Source organism: Geotrypetes seraphini, chromosome 11 (genome assembly GCF_902459505.1).
Source record: "Geotrypetes seraphini chromosome 11, aGeoSer1.1, whole genome shotgun sequence".
Taxonomy (NCBI): Eukaryota; Metazoa; Chordata; class Amphibia; order Gymnophiona; family Dermophiidae; genus Geotrypetes; species Geotrypetes seraphini.
Window position 1 is genome coordinate 4,892,271 of NC_047094.1, and position 17,361 is coordinate 4,909,631.

General features: G+C 44.3%; 1 protein-coding gene across 1 annotated transcript; it reads right to left on the reverse strand.

The window, feature by feature from the left end:
* Window positions 1-6,581: 6,581 nt before the first annotated feature.
* On the reverse strand, window positions 6,582-17,361 carry NDUFB10 (NADH:ubiquinone oxidoreductase subunit B10). The gene is made up of 4 exons (XM_033914214.1): window positions 17,159-17,361; window positions 14,015-14,153; window positions 11,791-11,930; window positions 6,582-6,869 (listed from the first exon to the last, which is right to left on the reverse strand). Exons 1-4 carry the CDS (start codon window positions 17,304-17,306, stop codon window positions 6,766-6,768), a joined length of 531 nt encoding a protein of 176 aa, XP_033770105.1. The 5' UTR covers window positions 17,307-17,361; the 3' UTR covers window positions 6,582-6,765.

The window sequence follows — 17,361 nt, forward strand, 5'->3', positions numbered from 1 at the left end:
CCTTCTGGCATTAGTTAATGGAACAAATACTTATCCAGTGGAAAGACTGACAACCAAAGACCATACTTGGCCATACTATCACTATTCTGGATTGGGAGGGCAGAGTCAAAACCAGGATGACCTGTTTTCAGAAATCTTCTATAACCTTGTGTATTTTTCCATAATTCCCCTTCAGATCAAGCTTCTGTAAGAAAAATTAGTTCATCTAAAATATTTTAAACTTGAGTATTGCGTTTAGTTCTGGTCTTATCTCAAGAAAGATATAGCGGCACTGGAAAAGGTTCAAGGCCTTCTAATTCTCCTCGCCGAGATTCTCTGAGATCTCGGCGAGAGGGAGAATTAGAAGGCCTTGAGCATGCACAAGGCCCGGTAGAGGCAGGAAGTTCTTCAAGCGGCACCAGCTCATCCTGTGGGCTGCGTGCCGGTGCCAGACGGGGGGGGTAAGTTTCAAGTTGTTTGCACGGGGGGAGGGGGGTGCCAGTTCTCTAGGGTGCTCGCAAATCGAGTCAACACTTGGTTGCGAGAATGTTTTGCTTGTCTTGCAAAACACTCACAAACTGAGAGTTGACTGTACATGGATCACATAAAAATCGGAGTCTGAATGGGCCCAGCCACTAACCCTCGAGCCTTGCATTGAAGAATGCTGGTGTAGGACTGAGGTTGAGATATGACACGGGATGGTTTCCCGCTGTTATCCACGGGGATGGGGCTGAGGACAAATGCTGTCCCTGTATCATTCTTTACTTGACCTAGGTTAGCCACTGTTGGAAACAAGATACTGGGCTTCATGGCAACTCTTATGTGACTCAAGTATAGGACAATCGAGCCATTGACATCACTGATGATATTGGCTCTTAAGCATTGGTGGAATGAGGCATTATGACATCACAACCTCAGCTCTGGAATGTTGCTACTTTTTGGGTTTCGGCTTGGTACTAAACCCAACCCATGTGATTGAGTCTGAATGGGCCCAGCCACTGACCCTCAAGCCTTGCATTGAAGAATGCTGGTGGAGGACTGAGGTTGAGATAGACACTAAAGGACAAGGGGTGGGAATTGTGAAGAATTCTGTCACCAACTACTGCTGGTGGGGCTGCCTCCAAGGGCTGGTGGCTTTAAGCTGCGGCTTAGTCTGGTACAGCTGGACTGTCTACAGGTTCTGCATCTTGGTGCTCTGCATGCTGTAAGTCCTTTGACAGGAAGGACATTGAGGGACTGGAGGCTGTTCTCACTGCAGGGACCTCCAGGCAGTCAGGTTTGGGATGGGCAGCAGAAAGTGTGCCAGCCTTCTCTCCTTATGGGGTGGTGTTGGAGCAATGAGCCTGGTCCACCAAATTTGCTTTCAGACTCAAGGCCTGGACAGTCACACACTGACCAGAAGATTTTGCATGATGACACCTAGATCTTTTTCATGGGTAACTTATGATTTGGATAAATGTTCCCACTGTGCATCATTTTGCACTTGTCCATGAGAGATGTCATCTGCTATTTGGATTTCTAATTTATCAGTTCCCTTCCAATTTAACAACTTGATTAAATTTATAGATGACAAACTATTCCATCTCATTTGCTCCCATTCCACTCTATTGATAAACATGTTTTTTTGTTTAAAAACCTCCAGTCCTCTGACAAATCCTTGCAACACTCCATGGATCATTTTCCCTACCATCATCTCTCAGGAGTGTCTCATGAGGAACTTTACTAATTTCGATAGGAGAATGGGTGTAATGGTTAGAACTATAGCCTCTGCACCCTGAGGTGGGTTCAGACACCATGGTGCTCCCTCTGACCCTGGACAAGTCACTTACTATCGCCATTACCCCACGTACATTAGATAGATTGAGCCCACCAGGACAGACAGGGAAAATGCTTAAAAGTACCTGTATGTAAACTGCTTTGAGTGTGGTTGTAAAGCTGCAAAATCCCTTTCACTACACATATGCAGTGCTGTACATCAAAACAGAAGAGCCAGTACCTGCTCAAAAGAGCTTACAATCTAGCCAGACAAACTGGACAAGAAGGTGCATCGATACACTGTGTTCAGGTGGGGGAATTAGAGAAGGAATGAAAGCAGATGGGTTGGAGTTTGGAATTAAAGCAGCTTCAAAGATTGAGCTTGATGTACTAAGTCAGTACTTTGTCAAAAGCTTTCTGATAGTCCTTCATCTGTCAGGTGTAAGTGCATAGCATCAGGCCCCTCTAAACAGATGAGGCTTGCCCTATGACATCCTGATGGATGTTAACACTAGCTCTGCCAAAGAAAAAATAGGACCCAGTACTTCAAGATGTGTTCTAGGCCTTCCCAGCTCTATCTTGGTGTAATATACAGACCCCCCCCAAGACAACAGGATGACCTAGATATGGAATTAATCAGAGATATAGAGAATATCACCTTGCGTGGGGACACAGTATTGTTAGGTGACTTCAACATGCCTGATGTGGATTGGGACATGCTTTCCTCTGCTTCCGGCAGCAGCAGGAGGCTATTAAACTCTATGAAGGGAGCAAGACTCAGGCAACTGGTGTTGGAACCAACAAGGAATCGGGCAATACTGGACCTGATACTTACCAATGGAGAAAGTGTCACAGAGGTCTCAGTGGGCGACAACACATTGGCCTCCAGTGACCACAACATGGTATGGTTCAATCTCAGGAAAGGTTTCACTAAATCTACCACACTGACCAAGGTCCTCAAATTCAAGGACACAAACTTCAAAGAAATGGGAGACTTCGTTCACCAGGCGCTACAAAGCCAAGCAGAAACCGATAACGTGGAAGAAATGTGGTCGACTTTGAAAGCCACCATTCAAGAAGCAACAAACCACTATGTTAAATCAGTAAGTAAACAGCGAAGGAACAATAAGCCACAGTGGTTCTCTGCGGAGATTTCGGACCTCATCAAGGAGAAGAAAAAAGCATTCATCTCTTACAAACAATCAGGGAAACAGGACTCTAGGGAAGTCTATCTGGCCAAGTCAAAAGCCGTGAAAACAGCAGTTAGGGAGGCCAAATTCCGCATAGAGGAGTCTCTAGCGAAGAACATCCAGAAAGGAGATAAATCCTTCTTCAGGTATATCAGTGACAGAAATAAGAACTCAGGCGGGATAGTACGTCTTAGGAAACCAGACAGAGACTATGTAGAAGCAGACTCGGAAAAAGCCCAACTGTTAAATGAATACTTCTGCTCAGTCTTAACCCGCGAGGCGCCAGGACTCGGCCCTCAGCTACAGACAAGGGTTGACGCAGATGACCCGTTTAGTAATTTCGAGTTTACACCCAGCGGTGTCTACTGCGAGCTGTCAAAGCTTAAGGTTAACAAGGCAATGGGGCCTGACAACCTACACCCCAGGGTGCTCAGGGAGTTGTGTGATGTCTTGGCGGAACCGCTATCCGCGCTCTTCAATCTCTCCCTTAGTACGGCTAACGTCATTCCACTCCACAAGAAAGGCTCCAAGATGGAGACAGCAAACTACAGACTGGTGAGTCTCACATCAATAGTGTGCAAACTAATGGAAACTCTAATCAAACGCCAATTGGATACGATCCTGAACGAGGAGAATCTACGGGATCCCTGTCAACATGGATTTACTAAGGGGAGATCCTGCCAATCCAACCTGATCAGCTTCTTTGACTGGGTGACGAGGAAGCTGGATATTGGGGAGTCCCTGGACATCGTATACCTGGACTTCAGGTTGCTGAGCAAGATGAGTTCTATAGGATTGGGCGACACATTGACGAAATGGGTTGGGAACTGGCTTGGAGGTAGGCTTCAGAGGGTAGTGGTGAAAGGCACCCCTTCCGAAATGACGGAGGTAATCAGTGGAGTGCCGCAGGGCTCGGTCCTGGGCCCGATCCTATTCAACATCTTTATAAGAGACTTGGCAGAAGGGCTGCGAGGTAAAATAACATTATTTGCCGATGACGCCAAACTAAGCAATGTAGTGGGCAAAAGCACAACAGACATAAATTCGATGTCCGACAACATGATGCATGACCTACTCCTACTGGAGCGCTGGTCTAGGTCCTGGCAACTCAGCTTCAATGCCAAAAAATGCAAAGTCATGCACCTGGGCAGCCATAATCCATGCAAGACTTACACCCTTAATGGCGAGATCCTAACAAGAACTGAAGCAGAACGAGACTTAGGGGTGATCGTCAGTGAGAACATGAAGACTGCCAATCAAGTGGAGCAAGCTTCATCCAAGGCAAGGCAAATCATAGGTTGCATACGCAGGAGTTTCGTCAGCTGTAAGCCTGAAGTCATTATGCCATTGTATAGATTCATGGTGAGGCCCCACCTGGAATACTGTGTGCAATTCTGGAGGCCGCATTTCCATAAGGATGTGCTGAGACTGGAGTCGGTCCAGAGAATGGCCACCCGGATGGTCTCGGGACTCAAGGATCTCCCACTCGAGGAACGCAGAGAGAGGGGTGACATGATCGAGACATTCAAGTATCTCACGGGCTGCATCGAGGTGGAAGAAGATATCTTCTTTTTCAAGGGTCCTGCGGCAAAAAGGGGGCATCTGTGGAAAATCAGGGGCGGGAAACTGCACGGGGACACCAGGAAATTCTTTTTCACTGAAAGGGTGGTTGATCGCTAGAATAGTCTTCCACTTCAGGTTATTGAGGCCAGCAGCGTGCCTGATTTTAAGGCCAAATGGGATAGACAGTGGGATCTATTCACAGAGAAAGGTAGGGGAGGGTCATTGGGGTGGGCAGACTAGATGGGCCATGGCCCTTATCTGCCGTTTGTTTCTATGTTTCTATATTCTACTCAGATCTGTCAGTTTAAGAGAAACCTTGCATCAAACTTTGATGTTGCCTTGTGTGTACTTATAGGTAATTCACCCACCTCATCTACAGCAAAAAGTACAGTAAGGACAAAGTAGATGTCTTATAGGCAACTCTCGAATGAAGATTGTACTTTTGAGTTTTAGGAGGCAACTGACCAAGTGGCTCTTCAGACAGGCCGATGGAGAGATGAGGATTTGATAGCAGAGAAATGCATGGGAATAGATTGTAGGATTCCTGTGGGGACAAAAGAAGTTGCCACAGGAGTGACTAGAATAAAGCTTGGAATGCCAAAGAGGCCGCTGGAGACAGACTTTAAACACTTTTATTAAGGTGCTTAGGATATAATGGATGCCTAAATAAAAGGACCCCTCACTGAATTTCACCCCCCCAAAAATGATGGCAGCCCTTATTTTCTTTGCTTTTCTTTCTAAATTTTCCCTGCTTATTTTAGCATTCTTTCATTTTTTTCTTTTGTTTTTTTGATCGGACTTGTATTTTGGTCCTAAAACTCACTTATCTGCTTGCACTGTTGGTGCTGGGGGCCCACTGATGACATTGGGGGATTATTGCTTGATGGGGCACAGCCGGGATGAAAGTTGTGAGGCCAGTGAGAGCAGCAGTTGCCTGGGGCTAGCCAGGAGTCTGGTGAGTGGAGGAAGCCTGATGCAGGCTAAGGGCAGCAGAACTTCAGGCTCTTTCAAACTGAACAGGAAGCGGCTGGAGGGTGTGAAGAGGAGCCCTAAAAGGCTGTAGCGACCGGAGTGAAAGAGTCCAATGAACCGCTATTAGGAAAGCATTTTTTTAAAGACTTTGTTATTTTTTTTTCTTGGCTGCTAAAGGCAGCATTGAGGGGCCTCTTTGTCTCCACTGGACTGGAGTATCTGACTGGAATTTATTTTAGTTTCTTAATCTTTTAAATTTATAATTAACTAGTATTTTTAATGTAATCTTTATGCTTGTTAGGATATACGTATCTTATCTTTTTTTTTATTCTTTATTAATTTTATAATTCACAAGTGTACAGTAAATAAACAATTAGAATACAATATCACTTGAAAATCTACCATATCATACAACAAAAAGATATAACCCCCACCCCCCTATACAACAAAAAATATACCACATGAATATAATATCTTATCATTCATATATATTAATAGAAATCCAATCCCCCCCCCGATCCACATGTAAGAATTAAAATTGGGAAAAGTGTAAATTATTCATTATAATTTAAAAATGTAATATCAAGTTTATAATGAATTTATTTAAAACACTTGTTGTAACATAAGAAAATGAATAAAGATTTATAAAACAAAATAATTTAAAAATGGCCCCCACACATCCTTAAATTTATTATAGTAACCTTTATGAACTGCCAACGCTCTTTCCATTTTAAACACATGACATACTGAATTCCACCAGAAACAATTCAACCTTGTACAATCTTTTCAGTTATACGTTATTTGTTGAATGGCAACTCCTGTCAATATCATCAAAAGCTTATTATTAGCAGATATTTGAGGCTTAGCTCTCATCAGCATGCCAAATAAAATTGTGTCGTATGCTATCTTATCTCTATCTTTAATGGAATTCCTTTCGTTAATCAATTGTTGCACTGTAAACTGCTTAGGTCAGTGATAGGCAGGAGCGGTATATCTAATCACAGAGGGCTATGAGCAAGTAGATTATAATAGTGTCAATTCCTGCAGGTTCAGATGGAGATGGGTGAAATTTCTGTCCTCATACAATTCTCTATTTGATAGATGGAACTTTCTTGGGGGGGGGGGGGGGGAGAGAGGAATGACTGCACATGGCAATCACTTTGCTCTGCTGACAGACGTTAACAGAGTAAAAAAACCAACAACTTTGCACAGCAGGACTTTTACATTTTATTATATAGTTTGATTCACACAAATTCACCACCATTTGGGAGCAATACATTAGCCCAGATTTTTGTAGCAACACATATCAGTTGAAGTCTTGAGTATCAGCCTTCTTTCTTTCCTCAATCATCCTGTGTTTCTGCTTCATGAGACATTTCCTGGCATCTCCATACGCACCAAGATCTCCATCTGTAAAGTACATTAAAAACATTCAAACTGTCCTTCACTTGTATCATTTTAAGCTTGATTTAAAAATGCCCCATGTTTATGCTGTGCAATTTTAAAATTGTGGCCCTTTTACTAAGTTGTAGAAATGTGTGCTTACGCTGCACTCAGGTGTTCCGTGGTAGCTTTGGAATCAGTGTGTGCTATACACTTGCTAAAAAAAGATTTTATTTTTTAGCTCAGGTGTATTTGCAGATGAAGAGTAGGCATGCCTTGTGCAAATCTGTTTGCATGCAAGTTCTCACTGCTCAGTAAATAGCTGGCACTAAGGGCTCGTGCAGTAACTGCCGTATATTAATTGGGAAATTAGCACATGGACATTTTACAGCCAAGCTAATAGCACAGCTTAGAAAAATGGCCCCTATGTATGCTGCTGACAGTTTACTGAAACAGTGTGATCCCTATCCTCTAGTGTCCTATGAATAACGTGTTATGCACCTCTACCAGCAGATGGAGACAGAATTCTTGACTTTTAAGATAGTTAATAATAGGCTGTACCATCCCCTTTAGAGTCGGTCTATTTTATCTCAGTCTCTGTCTTCCCTGGAGTGCATCTTAGGCCTTCAGGGGGGCAGTGACCTGCAATCCCTTCCTTCCAGCCAGAGGTTCTGAATATTTGCATAAGTAGAGACCGTTGTAGGCTTTTTGGCTCTGAAAAGAGTAGCAATCATCACCTCCTGAGTATGCTTTGTGTACTAATGCTCCAGAGCCATGCCATAACAGCAAAGCAATCCAGATCTTCTATAACCACTGGCCCCTGCACCCCAGCGATGAACAATGCCTTGGAAGGCTATGGCAGACAGCATCCAGTCTCCCGGATCCAGTGTCTGCTGAGAAAATCTGCCTGGACTTTGTTCACTCTTGCTACATATGCCATTGAAAGAGCCTGAAGATGACACTCTACCCACTGGAATTGAGAGCAGGCCTCCAGGCTCAGCTGTGCATTCTGGGTGCCTCCCTGGCGATTGACATATGCCACCACAGTGGCACTGTTCGAAAAGACTCGGACCGCTTGTCCCTCAAAACTCTTCTGCAGCTTCTGCAATGCCAGCCGAATGACTTGAAGCACCATTCTGTTGATTGACCACTTCCTTTGGGAGGCTGACCAATGCCACTGAATTGGGCGCCCACTGCAGCAAGCACCCCAGCCTAACAGGCTAGCATCTGTTAAACCAATTATCTACAAAGCTATTCTGAGAGGCATGCCCCTTACTAACGCCTGTAGGCAGACACATCTGCAGGAGGTCCAACTGTGGCGACCAAAGCGATAGCTGAGCACTCTGGAGAGGACATATGTGAACCTTTGCCCATGGGACCACACCTATCATGGCTGCCATGGAGCCCAGCAATTGAAGGTAGTGCTACACGGATGGAATTGGCTTGGTCAAAAAAAATTTGTTATCTAGGTACACAGCTTCTGTCTGCATGCCTCTGGAAAACAGACACGGCCCTCTGGCGTATTGAAGACAACTCCCAGGTATTGGGACAGAACTAGTTGGCTCTTTCAGAAATTCACTATCCAACCTAGGCTCTGCAAGACCCGGATCACTTGAGCAACTGCTTGTTCTTCAGAGAATAAGGTTCTGGATCAGCCAGTCATCCAGGTATGGATGCACCTGCAATCCTGTCCTGTGTAGATGTGCAGATACCACCACCATCACCACCTTGGTGAACATGCGAGATGCTGTCACCAGCCCAAAGGGAAGAACCAAGAACTAGTAATGGTTCTCCACGACATGAAATCTCAGGAATTTTCTGTGTTCCAGAAAGACAGGAATATGCAGGTAGGCCTCCGTCAAATCCAGAGGCCAGAAATTCACCCGGTGCCACCGCCACTGACTGACTGCACTGTCTCTATGAGAAAGCACAGAACTTTCAGCACTGCATTGACAAATGTGAGATCCAGAATGGATCTCCAATCGAGTCTTTCTTGGGCACTATGAAGTATATGGAGTATCTGCCAGAGACCAAATCCTCTGGTCTCTATGGCCTGAATATCTAACAACCTCTGAACTGTAGCTGTGACCTTCCTTGCTTTCTCTGGTCGCTCCACCATGGAGTCCACAAGCCAGTCTTTTAAGGGCTGGGTGAATTTGAGTTTGTAACCGGCTCCAAATGATTTCCAGCACCCAACAATCTGACGAGATCTGCACCCAGGCCTCCACATACTCTGAGAACCATCTCACCTGACATCACTGGGCTTTCTTGGAGACTGAAGAACTGGAGATGAGAACTGGGGGCTTGGTTCCTCCTCCTGAGAATCTCTGTCTTGAACCCTGGTAGGATCTTTGAGCAAAGGCTCCTCCTGAGTACTGCTGAAAGTGTCTGGAGCCATGAAAATTAAAACTGCCCAGGGCTTCTTGAAAGTTCACTGTCTGCCGTCAGGTAGAGATTTTGGCTGACGATCTGCTACACTGAGGCACAAAGGAGTGGAAAAGTCCAAGAGAAACTGGTGAGCTCAAGATATTGCACATAATCCTTTATTTCTTCAATACATCATAAATCGACTCGACATGTACATGTTTCGGCCTGAAAGGCCTGCCTCAGGATTTTCGCAGGTATATGAGTCAAAAAATCGCATCCAATGACCAATACAACATAACATAAATCATGCTGTAAAAAAAAAAAAGCCTCTCTTTACAATTGCATACGCCTGTTATCCGATCTGCTACACTGGCCATGAGATTGTCCAGCCCCTTACCAAATGTCTGCTGAGGGTAGCCTTGGAAGTGGGAAATCTGCCCATTGCATGATTCAGAATATTCTGCAAGCTCAGGCAGAATAAGCAGAGACTTTGCTCATGACCGATGATGTCATAGAGCGCATTGACCACGTACTCCACTCCCGCTATTAGGAGCAAGTCCCCCACATCCTGGTATGACAGCACAAAAGAAACTGCTACAGCTGCTTTGATTCCCAAAGCTAGCGCTTCAAATTGTCTTTTAAGGATCACATCCACTCTGCAATCCTGTATATCCTTTAATACCATGCCTCTCTCACTTGGCAGGGATGTGCCTTTGGTTACCTGCACTACTAAGGAATCTACTTTAGGATGAATGAACATCTGCTGACAGTCCTGAGCCATTGGAAACAGCCGAGTCATTGTTTTGGCTATCTCTAGTGACCCTTCAGGAACATCCCATTGCTGTGACTAAAATGCTCATATCAGGATTTCAGGGAAAAGAAGAGGAACAGGCTCTTGCTCTGTTCAATATACAGAGGGGACCTGTTGGGAGTTCAAGTTTAACTCTCTGAGGGAGTCAGCAATAAGTTCTAACAGAGCTGAGGGTTTGAACAGTCGGTAAACTGTGGGGTCATTGCCCTGATCGAGGGCCACCACTGTCTCTTGCGTACTTGCATCTGCTTGAGACCCTGCATCTTCCAGCAAGGAGGGCTTCTCTGTGATACTAAAAGCATACAAATAAACCCCTCGTCCTCCGAGTCTCTGTCACAAAGGCCCACCAGATCCTAACCAGCCTCTGATACTGAGTTAGACGTGCCCTGGGAGCCCAAGCCACCTTGTGTGCCTCCTGGTGCGCTGCTAGACTTCACCTGGGATCTCGTCCATTCAGATAAGCTCTCCACAACAGATTAACAACTTCCGGAAAGAATGCTGTAATAGGCAGTGTGGAGTTTCCTTTAGATGTCTCCAGCTTGCATTTCTTAGGCTCTGCTGCTTCCATGTTCCTGCGCTTAGGTAGATCACTATTCTGGGCCTCTGGAATGTATTTACTCTAACTGATAGAACCTCCCAACCATTCCTCAGCCCTAGAGAGCAAAGGGGAGGCAAAGCCAGCCACTCCTGCCTCCCTTCATATGCTGTGCAGCATATGAACACTCTTTGGGCATCCATCCAGCGCAAACATGGCATGAACTAAGGGTAAAGAAGCCTAATGACTCCTTCCCTGCCAGTTTTGAGGCAAAATGAGTTGATTTGAAGGTTCTAGAGAACTAAAAAAAAAAAAGTCAGTAAATCCAAGATGGCTGCGGTGGCAGAGTTTTGGCATCAAAGAATGGCTCCAAAACACCTTAACTAAAACTGCAAAAACGTGATTTTGGAGGTGGAGAACCCTAAAGGAAGGGGAAGAAACTTGAAAAAAGAGCCATGAAAGGACCTCCTGGATTTTTCTCATGGGCTGCAACAGCCTTACTCACTGTGACCTGTGCTGGAAATGTGCTACAGTCTGTCTGCCTCAGCTCTTAAAAATAGCAGGATCTGGAAGAAGAAAATCACTGCCTCAATGTGACTGTTTCTCCAAAGCTGAAATCTTCCGGCTGCCAGTTGGACCGAAGTCTGACTGATCATCTAAGCCCCACACACAAAAGGGGGAAGGTGACATGCAGTCGGCACCATGAAGAGCCCTGCTGAGCCCCCTATGGATGGCTGACAGCCTGCGCTCAAGCTCCTGTGACCCCAAGCTCCACAAAAGTTTCTGCTAACAGGTACCACAGAGGGATTAGCCTGTCAGCTGCGGACCTCAGTCTGCTTCTCCTCCATGCAAGCAGAGCTAGACCCTTGAAGTGGGGAGTTCTGTGCACCGAAAGCTGCCAAAAACCACAAAAAAAGAATGAAAAAACAAAGAAATATTCAGAGAAAGTCAGAAAGACTCCTTCCAGCTTCCGTGCAGAAGGAAAAACTGAATGGGGCAGCAGAGCCCTCTAGTGAAGGAGGAGATGTTGAAAAGCTGGTATGAATTTCTTCTGCACAGCTTGCGAGCATGGGGAGATTACCCGTCTGTCCAGAATGACCCACCTATTGCACTAGAAATAATTTTTGGAGTTCCATTCCTTTCTCTCTGTTTTAGTTAACTTCGTTATTTTATTATAGAAGGAGGCACAGTAAATTTCCAAATAATAAAAAAACCCCCAACATACTACTACTTACATCTGGACTGGTAGGCCTTACAAATCTGTTTAAACTGCTCCAGTTCATTAGCACAGTTCTGGACATAGCTGTATCCTTCTCTTTGTTGACAAGCTCTCATTCGTTCCTGAACAATCTTTACAATCTCCTGATCCACTTTGCTGCAAAAAATAAATAAAATAAAGTTTATAGCGTGAGACAATCCTAAAATCTGCTTAAAATTAAATCATTCATGCAACACAGTTCTTGCTGACACAAGCCTAGTTATTGGGTGTTACTCTTAATGAAATGGGCACAGCTCTTTCCCCCATCTTGAGTGCCACTTCGTCTTCTAGAGGGGGCAGTAGTAGGGTTCTCTGACACGACCAGCCAGTCCTCCATGCAAGCTACTGAAATAAGCTTTCTGCTGCTTTGTTGCACCAATGGAGAACAAGGTGCAAAAAAACCTCAAACAGAAGGTGCGGTGAATGTCAACATAGGTGGGTAATATGGATCTAACTCCCTCTGGGTCACTTTCTCTAGAAATATCGGTCAAGTGCATGTTATCAGGCTTCCACACTTTGCAGTCTTCCAATTCTTACTGCTGGCTATTTTCCAGCTGCACAAATCTTACTTTCTCAGTTAATAGCAGTGCAAGGCGAGGTTCGCTGGACTTTAGATTTGCACCCGAGAGAGTATAGTTTGGTGACATTCTTGAGGTCAAAAAGTTATTTGCCAGCCAGACTTTTTCAAATAGCTTTCTGTTAAAAGGAAAAGAACCAGCCAGTTTTGGAAATTCTGAGATATCCCCAGAACCTTCTGAGATTATGGGTCAAATCTCAATTCTGAAACATGTAAAAATCACACATGTCATCATGTGGTCTCCTTTAAGGAGCATGTATCAAGTTTATAATTTTACGTTTTTTATACCGTCTTTACAGATCGGAAGATCAAAGCAGTTAACAAATTTAAAATCATTATCAACTCATTAGTGGCAGAGTACAACAAAACCCCACGACAGAGCACTCTTGTTACAAGTGTAGAGTTCCTTCAATTTACTGAAGTCTAGGAGTAGGGTAATAAAGCTGCAACTTAAGAACCTGGGTTTGATTCACACGGCAGCTCCTTGCGACTCCAGGCAAGTCCTTTGCCTCCGGGACAAAATAAGGACCTGCAACCACAGAAAGGTGGTATATCAAGTCTCAAAAGCAATAGATGACTTCTGATGCAGGCACAGGCCAGTCTTTATGTGGCTGAGGGCACTTGTTAGCTGGAAGCAAATGCCTAAATATTCAATGCCAGGGTAAAACCAGCCTTGGCCATAAAAAACAAAAACCTGATCACCACTTGCTGAAATTTAACCCCTAATGTCTGTCTAATTAGCTAAGTGACAAATCTGGCAAAAAAGGTTTTGGAGTGGGTTTTTTTTTTTCTTTTTACCCCTTAGACCCCTGCAAAACTGCTGGTCAGGAAGGGACAGAACCCACTGGTGTGAACTGGTCTAGCGGGCCGATAAGGAAACTTTAATGCATTAGGACTTTTTTTTTTTTTTTTGCAACTTACATATGGCCTTCCTAGCTTTGTGAAGGGAATCACCCAAAGCAGCCTATCATGTTAAAGCATATGATATGGAATAACACAGAATATTTAAAAAGTTAACGACACAGCAACTCAAGTCTACTGTCCTGAGCTGAACAAAGCGTGCGCTATAAACAAGCCATGACACAATGCAATCATCCCAAACCACTCTGATAAAACCCACAAAACTCAGAACTATCACAAAGAACAAAACACCTCCACCCAAAAAACTAAAAAGTAAAATCCGGGTTTGTTTATTAACAAATGTTTAATTAGTTTTTGCTCGATGGTCTATTGATATTATTAATGCTAAGATCATAGCCCAGATCATAGATTTCCACCCCCCCTCACTTTACAAAACCGTGAAAGCAGTTTTTAGCGCCAGCTGGTGCTCTGAATGCTGTGCACTGCTCCAACGCTCATAGAGCTCAGAAAAGTGCGCCTGCTGGCGCTAAAAAATGATTTTGCGGTTTTGTAAAAGGGGGAGAGAATTAGGAAGAAAAATTACTCATATGATATAGTTTCAAAGGCAAACACTTGAATTAGCTGCTTTCTAGCTAGTGTTTAATGCAGTCTGGAGACTGCAAGAATCACAGTAAAATGCAGAAAATGTGCCTTTCCAAAAGCTAGAAGAGCTGATAAGTGCTGCCTGTACAGATAAGAAAAGCAAAAAGTGAGAGTTACATACAAGTCCCTCCGCCACTGCATCTCAGCTTCATACTGGCACAAGTTGTCGTCTACCTCACATTCTGTCAGATCTGGCACACGACGAAATCTCCGATGATAGTAATAAAACTTGTGCCCTGAACGCTGGCGCTCAATCCACTCTGCAAATGGGAAGTAAATGCGGATCAAATATGAAAATGTAATTGTACTGCACAAGAAAGGTTGTAAGCATAAGGTTGAGTCAATCTTCAGAGCGTTAGAACATAGGAATTTGTCAGAGATACTGCAGATTCACTTTTTTTTAGCAAAAAGAAATTTGCAGCCTAGAATACGTGAGTTTTTCAGAGCATGTCATCAGCTACAATTTGCAGGCCTATTCCTCAGATCTTTCATATCCTCCTTCTCAGCACATTTCCTTCATCAGCACCAGATGATGAAATGTATATAGAAATCAGATTCCAGAGTTCCCATATGTGATAATTTGGTGTAGGATTGGGCTGGGGAGGGCATCAATGGGAACTCCACTAACTCGGAACATGAGGATGTTACTGGCCAGACTTTATGGTAGATATCCTGCAGACAGGATGGTTGGATAGGCTAGAGAGAGCTTGGACGACAACTTCAGCATTTGGAACCCAGGACAATACCAGACTTTACAGTCTACAGCCCATGTATTTTTAATGGGTTTAACCAATGGTCAGACTGGATGGACCGTTCAGGTCTTTATCTGTCTTCATTTACTATATATGTTAATGTGGAAGATTTTGCTCAGGTCATTGAAAATAAATGGCAAACAGTTACTGCACTGTAGCTACAATTAAATTCATTAGGAGAGACAAGTGTTTACTTTCTAAAAGTTTCAAGTTTAATATAAATTTGATTGATCGCTTATTCAAAGTTCTAAGCGATGTACAAATCATCCACCTGGGGGCTACCACATAAGCGGACCGTTGGGCACGATGGAACACTGGTCTGACTCAGCAGAGGCAATTCTTATGTTCTTACTATCAATCAAATTAAAATAATCATGGAACAATAAACAAAACTAAGAAACAGTAAGCTAACAGAAATAAAACATGTATAAGAATAAAATATAAAATGAATGCAACAAGAGACAATGAATATAGGAGCTGACAAGGAAAACAGAGTAACAGATGAAACACTACATGGGGCAAGGAGCGAGAAAATCAAACCATGGTCAAGGGATGTTATACAAAGGCAGAAAACATAGTGGAAAAAATAACGATACGTGTACACATATGGGAATAGGGCAAGAAAAAGCACATCAAACTTAAAATTACAAATGTTAAGCATAAAACCAAACTGACATAACACTATTTTAAAAATAAAAACAACATGCGGTGATCACCGGATACCAGATGATCATCCACTGTAACATCAGAAACACGTTCCCCATTTGTAAGCACTAAATCCAGTATGACCCTATCCTGCATGGGTTCCGTTACCAACTGCTGGAACAGTTCTCTTTGTAGAGAATCCACGATCTCCCTGCTTCTAGAAGATCCTGCTTTAGGGATACCCCAATCAACATCTGGCAGGTTAAAATCACCTATTAGTAATACTTTCCCTTTTATAGCTAAATGCATGTAAACTATTCTGAGCTCCCCTGGGAGAACGGTATAGAAAATTTAATCAATAAATAAATATATTCTGAATGTCTACTATTAAATCTCTGTCCACTTCTGTCTGTGAAGGAGACTCGTATATCACACCAATGTAAATACATTTTCCAGACATTGCCCCCTTTCGCCTTTTGTGTAGAGCACATGCTTGAAAGATAAGACATGTCTCAATAGACAAGAAAATGGATGGTCACAACCTTGAGAATACTTCCTAATGTAATCTGAAAGTGGGCAGTAGGGATTAGGGGGGGGGAGGGTTAGCAGACATCTGGGAAAACATGGACGTGTCCTATTTTTCAAGGCGTGTCTGGATGCCTGGATGTTTTTCAAAAATGGGGGAGTCTGTCTGGGTTTAGCTGGCTCTCCCGACTCCCCCACCTATCTGTTCCCTGGGTCGGCCACTGTAATTGAATCTTCGGACAGCCGCCAGCAGCGAGGTAAGCCTGCTGCTGCCAGCCTGCCCCAAAAGCTGCCTCGCTGCAGCAACTTTGGTTCCCATGTCTGCGACAGTTGCAGAGAGGCAGCTCCGGGGCAGGCTGGCAGCAGCAGGCTTAGCTCATTGCTGCCCGGATTCAATTACAGAGGCCGGCCTGAGGAACAGGTAGGTGGGGGGAGTTGGGAGGAAAGGGCAGCATCTGAGGAAGGAGGGAAGGGACAGGGTTACCAGATGTCTGGGAAAACTCGGACACGCCCTCCTTTTATAAATGTCCAGATGCCTGTCTGGCCTTTGGAAAGCCTCCACGCATGCATGCGCGTGACATCATCGTGTTGTTTATGTTTTATTAATATTTGATATACCGCTTAAGCATATTACAGATCTAAGCGGTTTACAATAAAATCGAGGTACTTAGAATTTCCCTATCGGTCCCGAAGGTTCACAGTCTAGAAATTCCTGAAGCAGCAATAACATCACGACCTCTTAGTAACACCAAAACTGACGATCGATCTAACCATTACTCACTAATAATAACAAAAGAACCTCCACTTTGACCACCTATCAACTCTACTACAAACCACCTCACCCTCAACAACCCGCTAAATGTCTATAAGATCTACAACCTACCTCTCTAGCTAATCATTGTAACTCTGTTTTTAAATTAACCTTTTGTAATCCGCCTTGAACCGCAAGGTAATGGCGGAATAGAAATCCCTAATGTAATGTAATGTAATGTAAAGTACCTGAAAACTTGGCTTTTCACAAAATTGCACTGCTCTTTTTCCCCTGCACTCAACCCCTGACCCCACCATTCTTTTCCTTCTTATTTTAAGCTCCATCATTATGGAGAGGATGCGGTATATAAACTTAAGGTTTAGTTAAGTTTAATAATAATTTGATTCTTATATACCGCCAAAGCCGGTTTACAAGAAGAAGCGCTGGACAATCACAGAATGGAAGAAGTGGAAAGCTATGAAGCTCTTAAGGCTGCTGCTTGAATAGAATAAAAGGTAGAGGCCAAACAGGCAAACCAAGGGCAAGCCTCGATTCATTGCGCATGCTCAGAGGCTCCCCCCTCCCCCCTCACCGTGGAGGAGGGTGACGGGCAGGTCGACCGAGTAGCGCAGGAGGGTGGTGGCGATGACGGCCGGGTTGGGGAGGCTGGTCTCCTTCTGCACGTCGGGGGTGCGCAGCGGAGGCTCCGGGTACACCGAGCGGTCCGAGTCCCGCGACATGACGGCGGCCCGAAGGTCACTGCGCCGGAGCCGGAAGCGACGTCGCGGGACGCCC

Bases quoted from the DNA above. Each gene is read 5' to 3' on its own strand.
- NDUFB10 (XM_033914214.1), bottom strand. From the start codon at position 17,306: ATGTCGCGGGACTCGGACCGCTCGGTGTACCCGGAGCCTCCGCTGCGC. The intron at 11,931-14,014 runs GTATGTAACTCT...TATTTTTTGCAG, and splicing joins ATGCAGTGGCGGAGGGACTT to CAAAGTGGATCAGGAGATTG. The intron at 6,870-11,790 runs GTAAGTAGTAGT...TGTACTTTACAG, and splicing joins TAAGGCCTACCAGTCCAGAT to ATGGAGATCTTGGTGCGTAT.